General features: G+C 37.4%; 1 protein-coding gene across 3 annotated transcripts in view; it reads left to right on the top strand.

Moving 5' to 3' along the window:
* The window catches only part of palld (palladin, cytoskeletal associated protein), a 189,606-nt gene that overhangs the window by 61,569 nt on the left and 105,793 nt on the right, over positions 1-22,244 (top strand). For all 3 annotated transcript variants that reach the window (XM_018095837.2, XM_018095839.2, XM_031895456.1), the window contains 4 exons: positions 13,283-13,461; positions 14,495-14,561; positions 20,719-20,824; positions 21,361-21,435. In XM_018095837.2, coding sequence (XP_017951326.2) covers positions 13,283-13,461; positions 14,495-14,561; positions 20,719-20,824; positions 21,361-21,435 — 427 coding nt within the window. The remainder of the gene's footprint in view (positions 1-13,282; positions 13,462-14,494; positions 14,562-20,718; positions 20,825-21,360; positions 21,436-22,244) is intronic.

The following is a 22,244-nucleotide window of genomic DNA, read 5'->3' as shown; positions in this document are numbered from 1 at the left end:
TAAAAGTATGAAATCTGTATCTTACCAAGAACATTTTCTCTTTCTCTGAACATTCTCTCTTTTTCTCTGAAAGGGGTGCAAGAATCAGAAAAACAAAGTGGACAAAATATTGTCATAGACAAGAGAACACAAGTAAATGCTTTTGCAAATTGTATCACCTGTTGCTTTGTTATAAAGCATATCACAAAAAAAAAAAGTATCTTTGGCACAAAGTTATGTGTAATCAAGTCCTATTGCTGTGAATATAAAGCATTCTGCTTCATGGAAACTTGGCAAGTGAAATAACTAATAACTGGATGATTTATATTAGTCTTTTACAAGAAGAAAGGGACATGAAAGGGTTGTTTGTTGGTTTACTTACCTTTACTGCTGAGCAGTAAAATAATAAGTAAAACAAATATTAATAGGTAGTTTTTTTTGACACAGAAAATTTGGCGTGTTGGGATTAGTGGGCCAATATAAATAATAATAATAAACATATACAGAATCTTTGTACATAAGGGTGAAGGGTATTTGGGAAACTACCAGCAGTAATTAGCAACAAAACAAAGCAAAATAAATAAAACTACACTAGCTAAAATAGCCACGTAACAAATATTTAGACATATCCAGATGTGGCATGACTCTATGATTGTGTAATGTAAGACACAGGGTAATCCTATCTTTCTAACAAAGACATGTGTTTTTGTTTTTTTGCAATCATTTTCATGATAATAATTTCATTTAATTTCAAAATGAAATTCCAAATGTGTTTGTCAACAGTGCAAGTCTTGGTTCAGCCATACTAATGGTACTTAACTGTAAACATTCAATGTGAAGCTAAATAAGAATTAAAGAGTTTGGGTAGAAGATTGCATTAGTGACACTTCTAGTGCTCTAGTATTTTCATAATGTTTATATGCAGCAGTGTCAGATCCTCTCATATTGGCAACAGATACAGTATGACCCATCAAAAACCAGGCACCACATACCTTGAAGCAGTTTGGGTTACATCAGAAACCCAGTTGTAGCTGGATAGAAAGGACATGTTGTTCTTTAGGCCATCTCATTGTTTTCTTTTTTGTTCAGGAATCTGCTAATAGATGGAAATTATGAATATGTTTTTTTTAATTTATTTACTGGTTTATTATTAAATCAATTAGACTATTCAATATGGATATGATATATACGAAGATACACTTGTAGTTACACCTCATGTTCCATGCCTGTGTGGTATACATATATTAGAAATGTTGCGCAGAGCTGTGAAGTCATTTTTTATAGCAGAACCTGTGTTTTTCCACCTAGGATTTTTGCACTTACTAGAGGAGGAACTAACTATCACAGATGTTACTGCTGCTTAAAGAGCAGTGTAGGCACTAATTCAAATGTTCTAGTAATCTGTTCTTAATACTAAGGAATATTTTTATGCTCCATTAAAAGCCTTTTATGGATGATTGGTGGATTTCTCAGTGTGATTCCTGAAAATGGCTTGTCAGTTTCTTTTATCTGTTAATAGAAGGGAGTTATAAGTTCAGCTAGTATAAGATCAGCTAGTAGGAACTGTAGTTTATATAACCCACAATGTCTTTGAACCCTGCATAATCTCTGTAGAAGTAAAATTTATGTTAGTTTGAGCTTGTTTTTAAAGGAGAAGGAAAGGCAAAGTCACTTGGGGGTGCCAAAATGTTGGTGCTGTTTTCTCCTAACAGAGGCACTAGCCCGGGGTACGAGGTAAGCGATTAAAGTTACTTGGGGGTGCCTAACATTTTGGCACCCCCAAGTGACTTAGCCTTTCCTTCTCCTTTAAGGGGTAATCTCAATCTTCTTTTCACCTTTGCTTACTGTGAATGAAATGCATGAGTTCTGTGCATGCTTTTAACCCATTAACAACAATACATTTTCAAATCTCTGGTGTTGGCTGTCCAGTACTGGAATGCCATATTTCTGGTTCTATGCCACGCCCTGTGTTGTTGGCATAATCAAAGTAGCCAGGAAGGAAAGGGTTAATGGCAACTAAAGTGGGCTCCGGATTAGAATGGATACAGTTGTTACATGTATGTGAGTAACCTAGTTGTCTAGTTAAGCATATGTTGGAGAACAGTATAATAGTAAAATTGAGTCAGATATTTCGGTCCTTTACTACTAGTGGATGTTTGCCAATTAATTCAGAACAATGCACTAACTGCTGTCTCATTTCATACACTAATTAAATGTGCAGCAGTTTTAAAACATTGGTTTTCAATATGTATTAATCCTAATAAAAAGGCAAATGATTTGGATGAATCATGATGAGACAGCAGTCTCAACCCCATTTAAGCAATGGAAGACAAGGCAACAATAGACTTGTTTTGAATTTTGTTGACTAGATCAGTAGGCAAGCTCTGTAGACCAGCCACTGGGTGGAACATCTTCCTTCCTCTTCTTAAATCTGCATGACCATTTAATGACTGTGGCATTAGGTGGAGTATAATTCCCTAAATAACCACCATATCTGTATAGATTTCTGCAGAAGCTTAATGCATATAATCACCTAGTATTGGATACCATTTCCACTGATTTCTTTATCTATTTAGTGGCAGCAACTCAAAAACTGCATATTTCTCAATGAGCTGAACATATTCAATTGAAAAGCAGAGCACTTTTGCACCATTGCTTTCATGTCAGGACAGGACATATTAATCACCCCTCATAGCTTTCAGTGACCTAGTGCAGTTAGCATAATGAATTGATCACCAAACGTGACCACCTACATAAAATGACATTTATAGAACCCCAGCGTACCTCCAGTGAAAGGGCTGCACGACAAGTAAAAAATATCTGCTCTGCAGCTCACTATACCTGTTTTTAATCCACTTTCATCAAGGAGTGTGTGTGCTACATTGATAAAGGCAAATAAACCTTGCTGGAAAAATAAACAAGCAACTGTGTGGTCCTTTCTATTTGCCTTCAACTCCTGCAAGCTGGTCAGAGCTATAGAGCAGCAGGCTACCTTCTCAGTCAGAAAAATGCATTAGGCTGAACTGAGTACAAGCAAACAATGACGGTCCTAGGAAGCCTGGGTAGCTAACAATTTCTTGCCTCTTTTTTTCTCTTTAAATAAAATGTGATACTTAAGTGTTTTGTCATTGCAATACTTTAAACCAGCTATTCTTATTACAGTTTCCCTGTAGTATGGTGTAGACAGCATATGTTTTTTAGGGGGGATATATTCAGCTGTTCACTGAGAAATGTTCATTTGTTCATTCTGCAGCAGTTCAACTTGGAAACTGAGCTGTTATTTAACCCCTAGAAACCAGGAAAGAGTTTAGAAATGAAAGTGGAAGATGATAGTAGAAAGCCTGAAAATACAAATAAGCAATAAAAAAAAAAAGGACTGTGGAGACTTGTTCCCTCCCATTATCACTCTTGCCCCGTTGCACCTAGCTGACAAAAGACGCAATGACACCGTTGTGTGGGTGGAGTTCGGCCACAGCTTTATTATCAAATACAACGTCCAAAATTAGTCCTTGCCATGTATATTCAAACTTTTCCAAACAATAAACCATTTTGTTAACGAATTCCGGCCACTGCGAACGCAGTGGGCATGTAGAAGCCATAATACAACATCAGAACTTAAATGGCCAAGGACTACCCCCCGCCATTTGCTGTGACAAACCACAAAGTTATATTGATATGATAATTTTTTTTTTATCTATCTATTTTTTTTTTTTTTTTTTATATAAACAGAGTGTGCTTAAACAGGGAGGGTGGGAGGGGGATGCAGCTCGGTGGAATCCAGGAAGCAGAGTGGCAGCAGCGCAGGAATGCAGGCACAGAGGAGGGAGGAGGAGCAAGCAAGGGGGGGGCTGCCCTTTCCTGATTGCACTGGTAAGTTAACCCCTTACAAGCACGGAGGGAACTGGGCCACGGCTGGCTCCACAGTCCCTCTGCGCTTTCATTATTTATTTCAGCGCTCTCTAAATTGCAGACTCAGACTTAATTCGTTTTTGGATGCTAGGGTCAGTGACCCTAAGATAACCTGTCAACTTTTTCAGTGGCTGGCTGGACAGAGGCATAATAAAAATTTGCCCTGTATTTTCAGAGTAAAGGATCCTAAAAATAGACAGTTCAGTGAGCATCGTAAATCAAGTTGCTTCCATATAGAATAATGACTCTGTTTATAGTTGGGGCTGTATTTTTGCGCTGCTCTTGCCCCAAAAATACATATATTTTTTAGCAAACAAGATGCAGATGATTTTTTTATGTGGAGATGTAAGTATTGCCTATTGGTGCTCCCTTGAAAGATGTCAAGTTAGGGAACAGCTATGGGCATGCTTTCCTAGGCCATGGAAACAGCTCTGTTCAAAGAGCACCATGAAATCATGCCAAAAGCACAGTTCCTTGCACTTACATTCTGTACATTACTATAAGTCTCCACTCCACACTTATTTGTTTAAAATTATTGCAACCAAACCAAATTGTAATGGGTTGTGACTGGGTGTGACTCTGGGAATTCTAGTATGACAGGAGCTGGAGGGCAGCATTCTAAGGCTGCGGCCCGAGGCAATGGCATCTCTATACTTCCTTACAACTGGCCCTGGTTACAGAATATACTGGCATGCTAGCCATAAGCTGAACACATACATTTTCGTTTTCAAGCAGAGACTTGTGCGAATATATTGAGATTTAGCAGGATACTTTAATCCATACAGGATATTTTGCCTTGTAGAAACGCAAGTCTCACATTGCATCTAATGGGCTTTGCAGATGATAAGTGTGCTGGCTATAAACTCCAGCTGTATTGTTTTAATAAGGGGTAAAGCAGCCTGCTGCAGGCCACTACCTGCTTCTCTTTGGCATATAAACTGTAACAACTGTAACACCACACGGTGATAACATTTACAGCTCACAACGTAAATCTTTTAGCAGATTCCCTTGTCCAGTCCTGTTCAGGTGCTGCATCACCTCAGGAGAACTTGTATAGCTTAGTTGTTATCATATTCCACTTATGACACCAACTATAAACAAAGTTGTCTAAGGTGTGATTACACAGGGCTCCTACTTAATGGAGAAGAGATTTGTAGGTTGGAAGAGCAAGGGATAGTATGTACAGGATAGCAGGATGGTGAAGGTATTACATACCACATAATGTTTTTTTGTTATTGGTGAAATATCCCTCTGGATTCCCCAGTTCGATTTTAAATAAATATGTTCCTTAGTGATTGGGTTTCCCAATCTGTGATCCTCCAAGGACCCCCAGAAGGCCAAGGCTTATATACACTGAGCAAGTCAGTTGCTTTTTGTACACAGTGTTAGCTAGGAGATGTGTTCCAAGGTTGGGCAGTGCTCTGTTATATGCATAGAGTGTTCTGCAACAGCAAGCATTTTAGGCTCCCACTTAATTGTAAAAACAATAAATGTGCGTGTTATTGTAACGATGTGTCATATTATTTGTAGAGCTACACCAGGATACGCACGTTCTAACATACTTACATAATGTTAATACAAGCTATGAAGTAAGTTTTGATAGCTGTATTTCAATAAAAAGGGTGGTAAAATGCTCCAGTAAAAGGAAAGGCTGCTTATCCTAGCCAGTTGGGATAATCCTGCTGAAGTCACTGATTACACCATCCATAAGCACGTGAATAAGCTGAAGCATGTGTAACCCTCACATTTGACATAAGGGGCAGATTTATTATTAGTTGACATTTGGGTTTGGGCATATCAATGTAATAACATGCGATTGTTATCTTTATCTAATTAACTGCTTTTTTCGTCTTTCCTTCAAAAAAATAAGAGAGCAGGTGCTTTATTTCTTGAAAAAAAAACATTGATAAAAAAAGCAATGGCAGATAATGTGATTGTGATAAAGATGACAACCATGCTTTCTTATATTGATATGCCCAAAGCTGAAAATTGACTAATAATAATAAAAAATCTGCCCCATGGTGCTGGAAACAAACATCCAATTGGTTGCCCTTGGTTACCATACCTCATACAAGCTTTAAATAGTTCACAATTCAGGTTAATTTGCATCATGCCTGGTAAACCATAGCAACCAATTAGTATTCTATGTTGATTCTATTCCCCTGTTTATAAAATAATAACATCACAATAACATGGCAATTAACATGGGAACTGTTTCATATTTTTACTTGATACAGTTTACATAAGTTTTTTACTGCTACCATGTGATATATACCAGTTTGCAAACTTTCCCAACGTCCTCAGGTGGTAATTGGACTGTTGTGTAAATCTGTCAATACTGCTTCCTGGGATTAAACTATTGTAGTTGGCCTTAAAGAGGATCTCCATCCAAAAACAGTTTTTTTTGCATAGTGTGGAAAATGTAATTTTAGACAACTGTCCGGTATTGAATAATTAAACATTTTCTGTGGTTTTAAATGTATTTGTAAATGTAGTTGTTACTAAAAGCAGTATCTGTCTGGCTTTATTCAATGGGCTTCTGGTTCTGACTCCTGAAACAATGTAGCAGAAGCCAGCTGATTAGCAGACCTGGAGGAGTACTGCCTTCTGACACATTGCCACACTATGCTTTAGTTAAAAGTTAAACATCATCAGTGATGCTGTTTCAGTAACCTCTGTGACTGACAGGTTTACTGATTTGCTTTCCTGGCCCAAATTTCCATGGCCAATTATCAGTACAGCACCCCAAACCCCAAGGCCTCTGGACCAAGCAGATTCTATAGGATCAAAAACTTTAGGATATTTCCAGATTTCCAGCATTGTTGCAGTTGCCCGGGGGGGGGGGGGGGGGGTTGTTTCTAACACAATTGCAGCTAATATGTAAAAATTTACACATTTGTCTTTATAGGAGACCTACCCCCCCACCAAAAAAAAAATACCCAGTCATCTTTTCTTGTAATGCTTTCAATAAAAAACATAAAAACCCTCACCACAGAATCTTTTTCAGTAAACAGTGTCTCTGATAATAAAGCTGACCCATACAAGCGGAACAGTTCAGCGGAGCTAGCAGGCCACATCTTCTGAATCTTCACGTTTTCTTCGGATCAGTTTGGCAACAGAGAGCTACAGAACAGGGAGCAGGGGGGAGGCAGAACCTGTAAGCATAGTTATATGAAAGTGCAAGGGGCGAATTTTGACACAAGAATAGGCTTTTACACGCAACTGACTGCAGGGAAATTTGCACAAATGTAACTGCACTTTTGCAGAAGGCAGTTTCATATTAGCATAGAATGATCATTATTATTTTACAATACGCTGTAGTAGAAAAATAAAAGGCAAGTGACAATTTCCACTATGAAATTAAAAAAGCAAATTAAGAAAAAGTAATGTTCACTATTACATTAACTTTTAGTATGATGTAGATTATGATGTTCTGAGACAATTTGCAATCGGTTTTCATTTTTTATTTTTTGTGTTTTTTTTTTTAGTTATTAAGCTTTTTGTTCAGCAGTTCTACAAATTTCAGCAGTTATCTGGTTGCCAGGGTTTTGTTTACCATATCAACAAGGCAGTGGTTTAAATGAAAAACTGCAATATGAATAGTAAAGGGATTAAATAGATAGATAAGTAATAAAAAGTAACAACAGCAATAATAAAAATTGTAGCCTCCCAGAGCACTGAACGCTGTGCTGTGATGCTCCCATTGCGCTAGAGATAATTAATTGCACACTCCTGAAGGAATTTGTTACACTAAGGAGATTAGGCCTAATTTCAGGTCATGTCCGGTGTAATCAGATGACGATTCCTGCTTTAGATTAAAGTCCAGCTGAGGCTGCACAGATAACATCACAAGTCCAATTAGAATCTTTAAACATTAGAGCAGCACAAGGAGATGTGTTTTTGTAACATTAATGAGCCATGGCTCGTGCATTTCATATTTCATTTAAGTCGCCTGTTCCTCACTGGACTAAACAAGTGATTTAAGGGGAAAATACTTAAATCTGTGTGTTGGGTTTGTTGCATCATTGGGCCCCTAGCAATGAAGGGCAAATATCCTTCCTTTCATTTAAGTGAGTGATGATAATACATCCCAGTTCAGCCTGTGTGCCGGATGATCTAACTCACAAGCTCTGTGTCATTCTTCTAGTGTTTTTCTCTGCTTTCCACAGAAATGATAGCAGAGCGGTGACAAATGTAACGTATAGCTGTTAGCATACCGTGTTTCCCCGAAAATAAGACACTGTCTTATATTTTTTTAAGCTCCAAAATATGCACTAGGTCTTATTTTCAGGGGATGTCTTATTTTTCCATGAAGAAGAATACAGTACACATTTATTCCATTGTTTGAGTGGGTGTCTTATTTTCGGGGGGTGCCTTATTTTCCGAGGGGGGTGAAAAATCGGGGGGTGCCTTGCTTTTGGAGGATGTCCTATTTTCGGGGAAACAGGGTAGTTTCTTATCTTATAGAATATATCTTTATTGTCATTGTCACATAGTAAACAACGAGATTTAAAAGAAGCAAGCAACAACTCAAAGCAGTGGCATAGTAAAAGATAATATCAGTCTACTGTTACATATTTAAAGCCATAATTGCTCTTGGATAAAAGCCTTCTCTGTTTCATAAGGCTTGTTTTTATTGCTGCGGTATTGCTTTATATGCAGTGTGTAGAACATGCTTCCTCATCACTATACCCTCGTACCTCATGTCTGTACCATGGGTGTCAGATTGGTTTAATATCTTGGGAATTCTAAATTGCAGCTGTTTGTTACGCATACATACATAAGATAAGCCAAACATGCATAGACTGTACAATAGATTATCTGGTCCAGTCTTGAGGGTTGCCACCTTACTGCTTTAATACTGGCCACGTATTGAATCCACATCCTGCACAGTTAATTAGAAAATAATTTAGAGACATTCTGCAGACTGAACTAGTTCATGAGAAGCCATGCAGCATGCAGCTAAATTCATCGCTAACTAGCCATGCAGGATGTGGATTTAAGATGTGGCCGGTGTTAAATGGGTAAGGTTGCATCCCTACCAGTATCAGAACCTAAAGGCCCCTCCCTAAAAACTTTGTGCACTTTGTCTTCCTATTTGTGCCTCCATGTTATCCACCTACTAAGACTGTGAGCTCTAGGGGGCAAGGACTTTCTATTTACTTTTTTTCTTACCACGTAATCTCTGCAGGAAGAGTGGGCTGGGAGCTATAATTTGTTAACATAGAGACAGAGGCAAGATGGAAGCAGAAAAATCTTTATATTACTGTTGCCTAACCTGTATCCCTTTTATGGCTGCAGTATGTACTGGCATTTGTATTCCAGACTGCAAGATTTGGGGTTTATGGGGGTGGTAGTTAGACATCTAATCAATTAATCAGTAGTGATTAACATGCAAAGTTAGTTAAATTTATGTAAGGCAAGTCATATAGGTTTCTCCCAAATAACAAACACAAGGAATTATGGGAATTAATCTCAAAGAGCTCCAGATAGGCTAAAGGTGCCCATACTCCTTCAGATTGGATCTTCTCCCGATATCCCCCACCACGGATGGGCGATATCGGGAAAATCCAGGCTAATTCGACAGGTATAATACAACGGGTATAGGCAAAGTCGGTCCGGGGACCACATCAACGAGCCGATGTGGTCCCTGATCCGACTAAATTTTTAATCTGCCCGATCGATATCTGGCCGATTTCAGGCCAGATATCGGTCAGCAGGCCCGTCGTTAGTGCCCATACATGGGCCGATTAGCTGGCGAATTGGTCTAAGGGACCGATATCGGCAGCTAGAAATGGCCTGTGTATGGGGACCTTAAGGCACACCCGCTGGGTTGATCTCTTCAACCCTTTGATTTTGTTGAGGTTTTTCCCAAGAAACTCTCTGATGAAAGCTTTTTGATGATCAATGAGATCAACATACAGTATAATGTACGTTAACATCAATGTATGTGGCCCACTCATTCAGTATGCAGATATCTTCCTGTAAATGTTTTTACATTTGTTGATAAAATGTTCCTTTACATTGCTGCTAACCTACATGCAAATTGTTTTCCTGTAACACATTTACATTATCTCCACAATGGCACATTTACATTATCGCCACTATGGCACATTTACATTACCGCTACAATGGCCATATCAGGAGTTACTGGGGCTTTTAGTTTTCACCTAACTAATTGGCTTAGTTGAGAAAGGATTATGTGAACCCTTCATGTTTAGATGATTAAGTGTTACACGGAGCACATTATAACCTCATAAGTCAGAAGTGAGACAGAGTGAAAAAAGAATTCTGATTATATAGTCACGTGCGCAAGACAGATGTCATCTGAGCTCACCTCTTTGGCCTTGTTGGCTCCATTATAAACATCAGTTAAAAAAATAGATTTGTTTAAGTCTGTCTTGCCGCTTTGGAATTTAATGAAGGAAAGCAGCTTCCTGTCAGATTTCTGAGCATGTGGCATATGTAGCTAACACTTTGTATCTTGTTAAGCGTACAGTAGTCCTGATAAGGTTCTGAGTGCTGTGTGTTGGGGATCATTTGTGATATGGTTATTCCTCAAAGCCAGAGGCTTACACAGCCATTTCCAAAGGTAGGGGGTTTCTTTTGTTCAAGGTATCCCATTTCAGTGCAACGGCATTGTCAAACTGCTGTGGTGGTACTATTAACAATGATCACAATACAGGTATAGGACCTGTTATCCAGAATGTTAAGAATGTTAGGGACCCAGGGCATTCCGGATAAGGGATCTTTCTGTAATTTGGATCTCCATACCTTAAGTCTACTAAAAAATAATTTAAACATAATTTTAACTCAATAGGATTATTTTGCCACCAATAAGGATTCATTATATCTTAGTTGGGATCAAGTACAAGCTACTGTTTTATTATTACAGAGAAAAAGGAAATCATTTTTAAAAATTAGAATTATTTTCTTATAATGGTGTCTATCGGAGATGGCCTTTCCACAATTCCGAACTTTCTGGATAATGGGTTTCCGGATACCTGTACTTCATGCGCAATTGCCCCTAAGTGCCATGGAAAAGTAATGCACTTTGGTTTTCTGGCATTCCTGCACTGCGTTGATATTTGGAGGGATAGCAGCAACCTTCCACTCCAGCTCTCAGTATGTTTGCAGCCCCCACAGCTACTTTTAACTAATGCTTTTAACAGTGTAACTTGGTGAGAGTATCTGGTCAATATCAAGTCATAAGAAAAAACAGTGTGACTTACTTAGTATAACTTAGTATAACTTAAAGATATTTATGCAAGATGGGCAGTTGGCGATGCTCATGTTGCTCCATGTTGACATTAAGAGGGGAGGGGAATACTTTGTAACAATTCTTAAAAAGTGCATGCTTTTACAAATAGAGGGTCTGCATTTACAGGCCATGCTAAGGGAAATCAAGAATAGCAATACTATATAAATATATATATATAATATATAGAGAGCAATATATAGCTAAGCAGATAGTGAGATATATAGTAAGAATCTACTTGTGTTTCTTGATTGGTCACTCCTAGTTTATTTGGGTAGAGAAACCAGAGAAATCCAGAGAAAGTTATTTTAAAGGAAAAGAAAAGTTTCTTTCAGTCCTGTCCACTGGCTGAATCCCAAAATAATGACAGGGACATCTTAGACCTTAAGCCTAATTCAATCATTAAATCATTTTTTGAGAAAAGAAAACTGTACCCTGTACTAATATTTTCATGGTGCGTCTAATTAAAACCAATAGTTGTGGATACGTCGTTCTTCTATGTGACCGATTCAATTATTAAGAGAACTTTCAGTTTCAGTGGTAAAATGGAGAAATTCCACCATGGAAATATTTAGAGTGTCGTTTTACTGATGAAAAGGAATCTCCTATGGGGAAGATTTTCTAGTGATAAGGTAGAGACAACACAGAAGATGATGTCTCTTGGTTGGAGAAAAATTCATTTCTGTCCGGCCAATGAGAGAAGAGCATACATGGAAGGTATTTAAATATTTAAAAATAGTTAGCACCAGACAATATCGCATTTAGACATATTTTACTCTGCTATATAGTTCCAGGAATAGCCTACAGAGTAAAATCATTCTCCCACAAATCTCACCCTAATTAGCTGCAGGTTGCCCCCACTCGATCTACAGCACTAGGCCACTCTAGGGGGCCAGCCCAGGAGTATAGGGACCACTCTTAGTGTAACAGAGTCCAAATGTTGGTGATTTATGGATGCAGCGATCTATAACTCTATCTGTTACATCTCCCTACACAAATATAAATGCATGCCAAGCGAGGTATATATGGAAACTAAGATTTCCCCTGAAGCACAAAATCATAAAGCTAGTGTTGCTTTCAGTAATCAAACCAGATGATAAACTTAACAGGACAGGAGAGAGGAGGGGTCTCCAGGCTATGCAGGAAAGCTGGGTCCCAGATGGAAAAACTAGTCAAACCTGTGACTGTTTTTTGACTCCTTATTCAACTACAACTCCCAGAACCCATGAGAACTACAGGTTGCATATTCCTGATTTAATATATTTTGTGGGCAAACTCTCTGGGGCTGGGGGTAGGAAAAATGCTCTGCTTTAACAAACTTGCCTTACCTGGTGGGTAAGATGAGGCTTGGCTGAAAGTAAAAAGGTTAAGTGAAGTCATTTTAATATTAAATAATACATCAAAAATGCCTTCATAGGATAAATTTCTGCTCTGCATACTCTCTTGCCTATGTCTGTTTTTGCCGCCCTTGACCATAATTTCTCCTGCCTGTTTTTCTCAAGTAGAAGACCACTTTGGCATTTTCACCAGCAGATATTAGCAGCAGCCATTGATGCTGATTTTAAAAATATTCACTAGCCACTAATTGTAAACAAAAGTTTTGAAATAGGAATTTTCTGAAGTGTTGCTTTGCTGTTTGTAACATGTTACAATATAAATAATAAGATATTTTCACAAATTTGCATGTAAAGATTGGTAAAATGTAATGATCTTTAGTAACATAGTAACATGCTGCTATAATCTTACTGAGTTATACGGTATATTGTTCTGTAGTTGTTATGCAAAAAAATTGTAATTCGGGTGCAAGTGTAATTTGATCCAGGTTTGATTCTGGAGTCTAGACAGAGCAGCCATAAATCTTTCCAGCTTATATCATATCCAAGACCTCATAAATCTGTCTTGTCCAATTCAGACACATCCTAAAGCAAGTTGTGCTGTCTGTAGTGCTTTAAAGTACAAAGCATTTATAGACGTATATTCATTTTTGGGAATATATGTTTGTATCCGTCACATGTGTGACTCACTGGCAGTCTGTTCTCTTTACCCATTTGTTTGCAGGCTGCCTCCTTCTCTCTATCCCTGCACCCTTCCCCCTCCTGAGCAGTTTAAATATCTGAGATGCTTTTATGTCTTTAGGTGGTTCTGTGAAGGAAAGGAGCTGAGTAACTCACCCGACATTCATATCTCATCTGATAGCAACGGTCTTCACACCCTAGTCATCGCAGAGGCTTTTGAAGAAGACACAGGACGATATACTTGTGTGGCATCCAATTGCCTTGGTTCTGACACATCATCAGCAGAAATATTTGTTGAAGGTAAATCCAAAGGAAAAATTAATACATATTTACACAAACAGCAGGCTTAATTAAGCATCTGGCACACACTGGAAAACCCTTCATCCCACTTGGTGTGTGTATTATGCACCCGATTCATCATAAGACTGCATCTTATAGATAAAATCTTATTGGTATGTATTTAACTCTTATAAATGAATAATGCTCGTATACTGATGGGCTGGCCCGGATGTATAGCTTAAAGGGGAGAAGTGCCAGTGTCTAGGGCCAGGAGTGTTTTAATGTTGAGCCTGATATGCTCTCCTGCCCAGATAAACTCTTTTACTATATTGTATTGTGAACAGGGTGTAAAAGAGAGAAATAATGGAATATATATGGGGACAGAGGAAGGTTCTGCCAAAGCAATTGGTTATTAGATTAGTATTTGGTTAAAGATGGCTATTTACTGAGGTGCTTGTAACCAATCACTTTCAAATACCTAAAGGAAAGATCACTGATTTTCTATAATTGACCCCTTAGCTTACCAGAAGTCTAAAACTAGTTTAATAAGAATATTAAAAGAGTTTCCTCATCGGCAAAGTTCAGTACTTATTAAACTTGTATTCTCCCCATATATTGTAACATGTAGGCTGTAATGGAATGACCTTTCAAAATAAGAAATACTTTTGAAAACAAGGGTACAGCTGTGTCTGAGAAGTGCTCAGACCAAAACTTGGTTTGGTAAAATTCAGCCTTTGTTCATGACGGTTGCCCACTTCAGTGCTGATACTTAATGGAAAACAGTTTGGCAGACTAAGAAAGTCTAAAAATAGTTACACTCACATGAAGCAACTAAAAAAACACAAATTCGAAAAGATTTCTCATTGTCCCCATATAGACAAGATGGTGCCTAAAGGGGGTGTTGTTCACTAGAAAATGGTTAGGGTATGGTATATTGGAGTCTGTCGCTTGGTCTGGCCAGGCATATCGGATAAGTATTGTCCTGATTTTCCATTAATGAATGTAAATGTTTGGCAACTGGTGTCTTATTCTTAATTTTCTGCTTTAATCCTAGGTGCCAGCTCATCAGACTCAGAAAGTGAAAGTTTTGCTTTTAAATCAAAACAAGGAGCAATGCCGCAGTGAGTTATGTTTTATTCTGTGACATTTGCAAGGATAGGATTTCGAAGACAGAATTAAATGTGTGATTTACATAACTGCCTTTGTTGAATTTAATCTCTTATATACACTCCCCCTTCGGTTTTTAAACTGTTCGATCCCCTACAGTGCCCCTCCTCTAGCCACATTACCACCTTTGGCTTCCAGTGTGCATGCTATTGGTCACCAGAAGTTATGCAGTCAAACATGTAGACCTGTAGATATTTAACCAGTGGGGTTGATGCAGTTGGGGAGACACTTCACAGGAAGTCTAACAGTTAAAAACTGAGGGAGGATTTAGTGTTCCTTAAATTAGACAAATACAAAGGGAAAATAGAAATTTAAAAGTAGAGGTGCCTTTCAAAAGGAGAGATCTTGTATCCTAATGTCATTCTAATTTTGGTGTTCTGACTTAAGTAAATATAACATTGCGTAAAATAAGGCTGGCATCATTCCTTTTCAGACCTTTCTGCCTTTCTGTTCAACATGCAGACTCAGAGTCAGGTGTCTGCCTTCAGCCTGACACATTTGGAAACTTCAAGAACAACTGCTAAGCTATTGCTTGCAAGAAATTAATCAACAAGTTGTCAGCTATGAATTTTTCTCCTGGGTGTTAGACTTTGTACAGAGCTGTGAACTAGTCAGGAGATGGGCTTTTAGGTATATGATAAATGATAAGGTGACAAAATATGCTGGTACAAAAGCATTCATCACATAGCGGATAGTGCAGTAATGATCTACTATGCAGACTGTTCCTTTCTAAACTAAAAACCTTTTAGTTTAAGAGAGAAAGAGAGTTTCTGAATAGGTCAGTGTTTCAGCTAAATATATCCTGTCAACGCTGCGTGGCAGATTTATCAACAAGCATTATGGAACAATTCATTCCAGTCTATCCATAACCACTGTTACAGTCATTAGGCCCAGTATGAAATCTGAATATGGGAGACTTGCTCACAATTCCAGAAAAGTGGAAGTGGGGTGCTGCTTATTATTCCCTATGGGAACCCAAGCAATAGCATATTTATTATAGATAAAAAATGGGTAACCAGAAGTATTCTCAGCAGTTCCTTTTATTTTGCTGATTACCAGCCCCATGCATGAAATAAGGGTTCTGGCCCGAGTAGTAAAAGTAATACATTCAATATTTTTGTTAATAAAAAAAGGAAGCAACAATTACAATTAGAATTGTATTTTTGCAGACAAGGTGACTCCTACCTGCAGCATGACAATAAGTAAAAATAATAGATTTTTCAATGTTATTAATAAGTAAGATAGCCTTCAATCAAATGCCACACCAGTGACTCCCAGCATCAAATAGTACAGAGATCCCCAATGTCAGATAATGTAGTGATTCCCCAATATTAATGGGCACAGTGACTCCAAGCAACCAACTCACATTTCTGCTGTGCTGGTGGTTGCCATCAATTGGTAGGGGCTGTCTTTATACAGGGAAGGTAGCAACTGGCTAGGCCTACACTACAAAGAGGCAGGAAAGGATAGCAGTGCACTACAAGGGCCTAAAGACTAGTCAAGTATAGGGAAGCAGCCAGAATGCAATAATTAGACAGTTTGCTGGAGGGGCAGACTGCTTTTATCTCATTAAATTTTGCTGTTGAAAATGCTAGAAATGGTTTGATGTGTGTCAAAGGGTTGTGAGCCAGTCAGTATTTCATTGGCCTACATTGTAAATATCTGGCCATACATGTCCTGATTTGGTCTGGTAATTTGGCTAATTTCAACCATATAACCCAATCATCTGGGCATCTATGGCTAGTTGAGAGGCAATTTAGACAGATAATCCTGTGATCCTGGTGGTGGATTGATTATTATTTATACAGATTGTTTGGGCAGTCGGATAGAAAGATTGAAACAATAGAAAGGTGACCATGCAGGTGTCTTTGTTTAGGCCTACATGCCTGCAGCGTTTCTATGTACAATATGTTTGTAACTTTGAAAGAAATGTCACATTCTTACGTAGGTTGAATGCCAGTTGGTCAGAGCCATAAAAGTCAGCCTGTGTTTGATCACTTAAAGGCATGGGTTGGTAGAAACAAATTTACTGGCAATACACTGACTGGGAAATTAGGCACCACCATTGTTGAGCAGCCAAGCCAAACCTAATCCAATCCAAGCTCTGTTCAATGCCAGTGTCCCCTAATCTTCCCACTCACTCTCTTTTTTAATTATTCCTATGATTAAAAAAAAAGAAAGTTCCCATAATGCCTCACTTCTGCACCAAGACCAAGACCAGTGAACATGCTCAGTTTGTAAGACTATGAGGAACCTTCCTGCTGATTGACTCAGATCCACATTCCAAGGAGGGGGGGGGGGGTTCTTAGCATTCTTGAGGGAGGGGGGAGCAGTAGAGAGGAGAGGGGGAGAGCTGTGTATCTCAACAAAGAGACAACAAATCCTCTTTCTTTTGACAGAGGACTCAGTGCAGCTTTTCTGTGAGTGCTTATGGCTGTATTTACATGAACCTTTCTGGTAAAGATTACTTAGGGGCTGATTTACTTACCCACGAACGGGTCGAAATGAGTCCGATTGCGTTTTTTTTGTAATGATCGGTATTTTGCGATTTTTTCGTATGTTTTGCGATTTTTTCGGATTCTTTACGAATTTTTCGTTACCAATACGATTTTTGCGTAAAAACGCGAGTTTTTCGTATCCATTACGAAAGTTGCGTAAAAAGTTGCGCATTTTTCGTAGCGTTAAAACTTACGCGAAAAGTTGCGCATTTTTCGTAGCGTTAAAACTTACGCGAAACTTTGCACCTTTTAAGTTTTAAAGCTACGAAAAATGCGCAACTTTTCGCGTAAGTTTTAACGCTACGAAAAATGCGCAACTTTTTACGCAACTTTCGTAATGGATACGAAAAACTTGCGTTTTTACGCAAAAATCGTATTGGTAACGAAAAATTCGTAAAGAATCCAAAAAAATCGCAAAACATACGAAAAAGTCGCAAAATGTTCGTTTTCAAGTCGGAACTTTTCCAATTCGGGTCGGATTCGTGGGTTAGTAAATCAGCCCCTTAGTTTTTACCTTTCCTTCTCCTTTTTTTTTTTATGTAAATAGTTTTTATTGTATTTTTAGCATAGAACAAAGGGATATTCAATTACAGATATTTGTGATTTACAGTCTTGTACTACTCATACTTGTTACAGAGTCTCATATAGTAAACAAGTCTGCATGAAATTGGATTTTTAGGAACTGTTAAACAATAAGGTTATTGTACATAAGAACAAAGTATTAAACAAATAACAGATATTGGGATCACATAATAAATATGTTTCTCTTCATTTTAGCTTGATTGTCTGTATTAATATAAGGTATCAAGTTATCTTGATTAAAATCATATTTTGTTGAAATCACTACCATATTTATTTAACCATTCTTGCCATTATTTATAGAAATTTACAGGGTTTCCCATATATTTTTGATATAGACCTTCCATTGTTGCTTGTGACTTAACTCTTTCTATTACTTCTTGGAGTGAAGGGGGTAGTGAGCCCTTCCAATTCTTAGCAATAGCAAATCTAGCTGCTGTCAGAATGTGCGATAAAATCGCTTTGCTATTATGATCTACAGCATCTATTCCTATATTTAGTAGAGCTAATTCTGGAGTTAGGTCCAGTTTGTGAGGAAGTATTGATTGAATTAAGTTTGATACTTCTAACCAAAATTTTCCCAATTGTGGGCATAGCCACCACATGTGGTAGGAGTCTGCTATTTGTCCACATCCTCTCCAGCATATACCTGTAGAGGATGTAGATATTTTGGAGAATCTTACGGGAGTTAGGTGCCATCTTAATAAGATTTTTCTGCTCAATTCAACATGGTTAATACATTTGGAGGCTTTTTTTGGCCATTTCATAGCCGACACCCATTGTTCCCAAGGATACTCTTTTGCCAGATCTTTTTCCCATTTAATAATGAATGTTGGTTTTCCATGGTAAATGGAGTCATTCAGTAACTTGTAACATACAGATATACCTTTTTGTTTTATGTTTTTTAGATTTAAATACTGTTGGAAGGGAGATACTGTGTTTGTGGTATACAGGATCAATGGGTGTAAAATGTGTCTGATTTGTAGATAGAGAAAAAAGTTATGTTTAGGTACTTTGTAGTTGTTTACAATTTGTTGAAAGGACCATATTGAGGTATTATCTAAAATGTCGCTTACATGGCTGATACCTTTTTCTATCCAAGCCCTAAGTTCAGGGGCTTGAATAATTACTCTAATGGCAGACATGGGGATTTCGGAAATTTTATGTTTCCACCATTTTTCTTGGGATACTACTTCCTTCCACACTTGGAGCATGTGGGTCGTTGTGGATAAAGCTTTGAGTTTGAGATTTGGTTGTATAGTTAACGCACATAATATGTCTTTAGTTGTATTACCTTGTAGAGAGGCATTTTCAATTTCTAGCCACAATTTTTGAGAGTCATTTTCCTAACAGCTTCTACATTGTTCTAAAATAGTAGCTTTCATATACGCAAAAATTAAGGGCGATAATGGGCAACCTTGTCTTGTTCCGTTAGATATTTTAAATTCCTTTGAAATAAACCCTTAAGCTAACACTTTAGCTGTTGGGTTAGAGTACAGAGACATGATAGCGTGTAAAATGGAGCCTTGGAAGCCCAAGGTTTTTAGTAAGCTTTGTAAGTAGCCCCAGTGGACCCGATCAAATGCTTTTTCTGCATCTAACGCCAATAGTATTGAAGGACCTTTCTTTCTCCTTTAAGAGAAATTTTGCACTGAAGCCAATGCACTTATATTTCCAGCACTAACTATGATGCTATATACATTCTAAAACAAATTATATATCATCTTATTTTTAGACTTATATTTATAATATTTAGACTATATTTCTACGTAGCTAAGATAACTAAGCTTGGTGCTTGGACCTTACAAGCAATAAAAAAATGCCATTGTTGAATAGAACATGTGAAAATCCCTGACTTATTAAAATATACTGTATATGAAATAGATTCTATGAAACTGGCTTAAAATTACAATTGTGCTAATTCTTGCTGGGATCCCTTTTGATCTATGTGTGTCGATTGTTTACTGGAAACTGTGTGGCAAGGTCAAATAACCCCTGGGGAAAAAGTCTGCTCTGATCCTGTAACCAATCAACAGTTGCTGTTAGGGCAAAGACACACACAGCAATTATCAGCTGCGACTTTTTAAAAAGTTTCAGCAACTAATCTGCAGCAGAACAAATTGTGCGCGATTAGCTGCAGCGACATGTATAGTAATCTATAGCAGGTACGTTGCAGCGATTTGGCCCAGCAACCAGCTTTTTAAAAAGTCGTGGCAACTAATCGTCCCATGTGTCTTCGCCCTTATAGTAATGAGTTTCTGAAGTTGGCCAAACTGCAGAATTTCTATATACAATATGTTTGTAACTTCGAAAGAAGGTTGAATGGAAAAAATACCAAAGCTGATTAAGTTCAACCTCTCCCAATGAACCCCTGTGCACAGTTGTTTTTTTATTGGAAAAATCACTTAAATACACACTGTTCTCAAGCAGATATTTTAAGACAGCTTCTAGCATAGTAAATTAAGCATTTATTTTGTATAGTGTTACAGGGACACTGTACTCAATTTTCTAAAATGTGAATAATATTCAGCAATGCAGAAAATACCATTTTACATTTTTACTCTTTAGTTACAATCTACATGATCATAATTTAGGATGGATTTTTACAAAGTAAAAGTGCTTTCATTTTTAAAGAAATGTCTACATAATCAAGGCCTGGATAGTACTTGGCTTTATAACAAACAGATGTCGTAGTGTTTGTTTTGCTGTTTCTTTAATCATGTAAAACATTTTCTGGCCATCCCATGTCATTTACAGTTTAAAGGAGCATTAACGTAAATACAAGTTCCCAAGTGAGTTGTGTAACTATCACTTGTATACTTGAATAAACATGTCCATATACACTAAATAGAGATTTTTGTTGTGTTTACGTCATGGTGGGGAACATGCCCACCATCTGTTTTGAACAATAAGCCCCAGCATTCATAGCCATCTCTTGATTGACTGTGATTACAACTTAGTTTGAGCATTTACTCACTTAAACAAAAAAGAACCAAATAACAGGGCAGAAATGTTGTTGTCATCTTTTCCTTAGGGCACAAAAGAAAACATCTTCGGTTTCCTTGACGATAGGCCCATCTTCTCCAAAATGTGGTATAACAACTGCAGTAATGCAGCCAATTTCCATACCTGTTCAGCAGGTAAGTTGACTAACGTTAAAGCGGATTTCTAAGAGTACTTAAACTATCAGATATCAGGTATTCAAAGTAATTATTCTAACGGAATATCCTTTTTTTAGACAGTATTTTTGTTTACAGTCACATGAAGTGCAGGGTTTCTATTCTGTGATTACATTTTATCTGTGACACAAACACATCGGGGGGACTGCTCAAGTTCTAGTAACCCATAGCAACCAAATAGAAGGTAGCATGCACTGGTGTGTTCTTTGAAAGCAAATATCTGATTGGTTGCCTGGGATTACTATTTATACAGCAAATAAATGCCTCTATAAATGCATTATGCCCCATAGTAATATATTCCAGTTAGGAATATCACTGACACGGTGAGAAGTAGAGAAGACTTCTTTCATGAGAGCCTGACCTTGGGGAGGAAAAGCTTCTGGATAGAGGTGGGAAGGGTAGGCTAAATGAAAGTGATAAAGGAAAGAAATGAATGAAATAAAGTTAATCTCATAATCCCCTGATACAGTTAATTTAACAGTGGCATTTATTGACAGGTCAGAAGTCCTACATCCTACCTATACCAAGACAGATCCAAGACACCCACTTTCTGTGCTCCAGCATTTACAAAGGTTTGTATTACTGTTTAATTGCTTGTAAAGTACCTTAGAGTGGAACACACCACTGGCCATTGGCTTCCACTCAAAGAAAATAAATGAGGGATCAAGGGAAATTACAGCAGTATGAGAGAGGTTTTGTTATCTAGTATAGGTAGTATAGGTATATATTACTCGGAATGCTTAGGACCTGGGGTTTTCTGAATAAGTCCTTCTTCTGTGGAGCACCATTCCTTAAAAATAAAAGATTAAAACGTTTAAAAAATAAAAATAAATATATATATATATATATATATATATATATATGATTGTTTTGTTAACAATATGGATATATGCTATATAAATTACCATGAAATACATGCCCAATCTTAATATCACAGGAAAAAAAATAACTCAAAAATGAAGAAACAGCAGTACTCTATTCTGAATCTTTCTGGATAACAAGTTTATAAATAATAGTTTACTACCCTATGCTAATGCGCAAGAATTAAAACCTATATTATGCCCATATGCTTTTGTCTAAAATATATATCACTGATACAATATATATTTAAGCAAGCTTTTACATGCAAAATATCTCATTCTTTATAAACATTTTTCCTGTTTATTTTCCCTCAAACAGAAAACTGTTACATATACAGTATAAAATTCCTTCTTTGCATATTTTCATAAGTATTTAGAAAGTGGCACATATTAGCATCGGAATAAAACATTCTTAAAGAAAAAAAGGTTGAGTAGCAACTAATCTTCCAATAAAAGTATTATATTTTATTTGCTCAGCTTAATAACAAACCAAAGCCTTAATTCTTTATACATTTCGAGTG

The sequence above is a fragment of the Xenopus tropicalis genome, chromosome 1, assembly GCF_000004195.4.
Source record: "Xenopus tropicalis strain Nigerian chromosome 1, UCB_Xtro_10.0, whole genome shotgun sequence".
In the NCBI taxonomy this organism is placed as follows: Eukaryota; Metazoa; Chordata; class Amphibia; order Anura; family Pipidae; genus Xenopus; species Xenopus tropicalis.
This window is presented reverse-complemented; position numbering and strand designations above follow the sequence as displayed.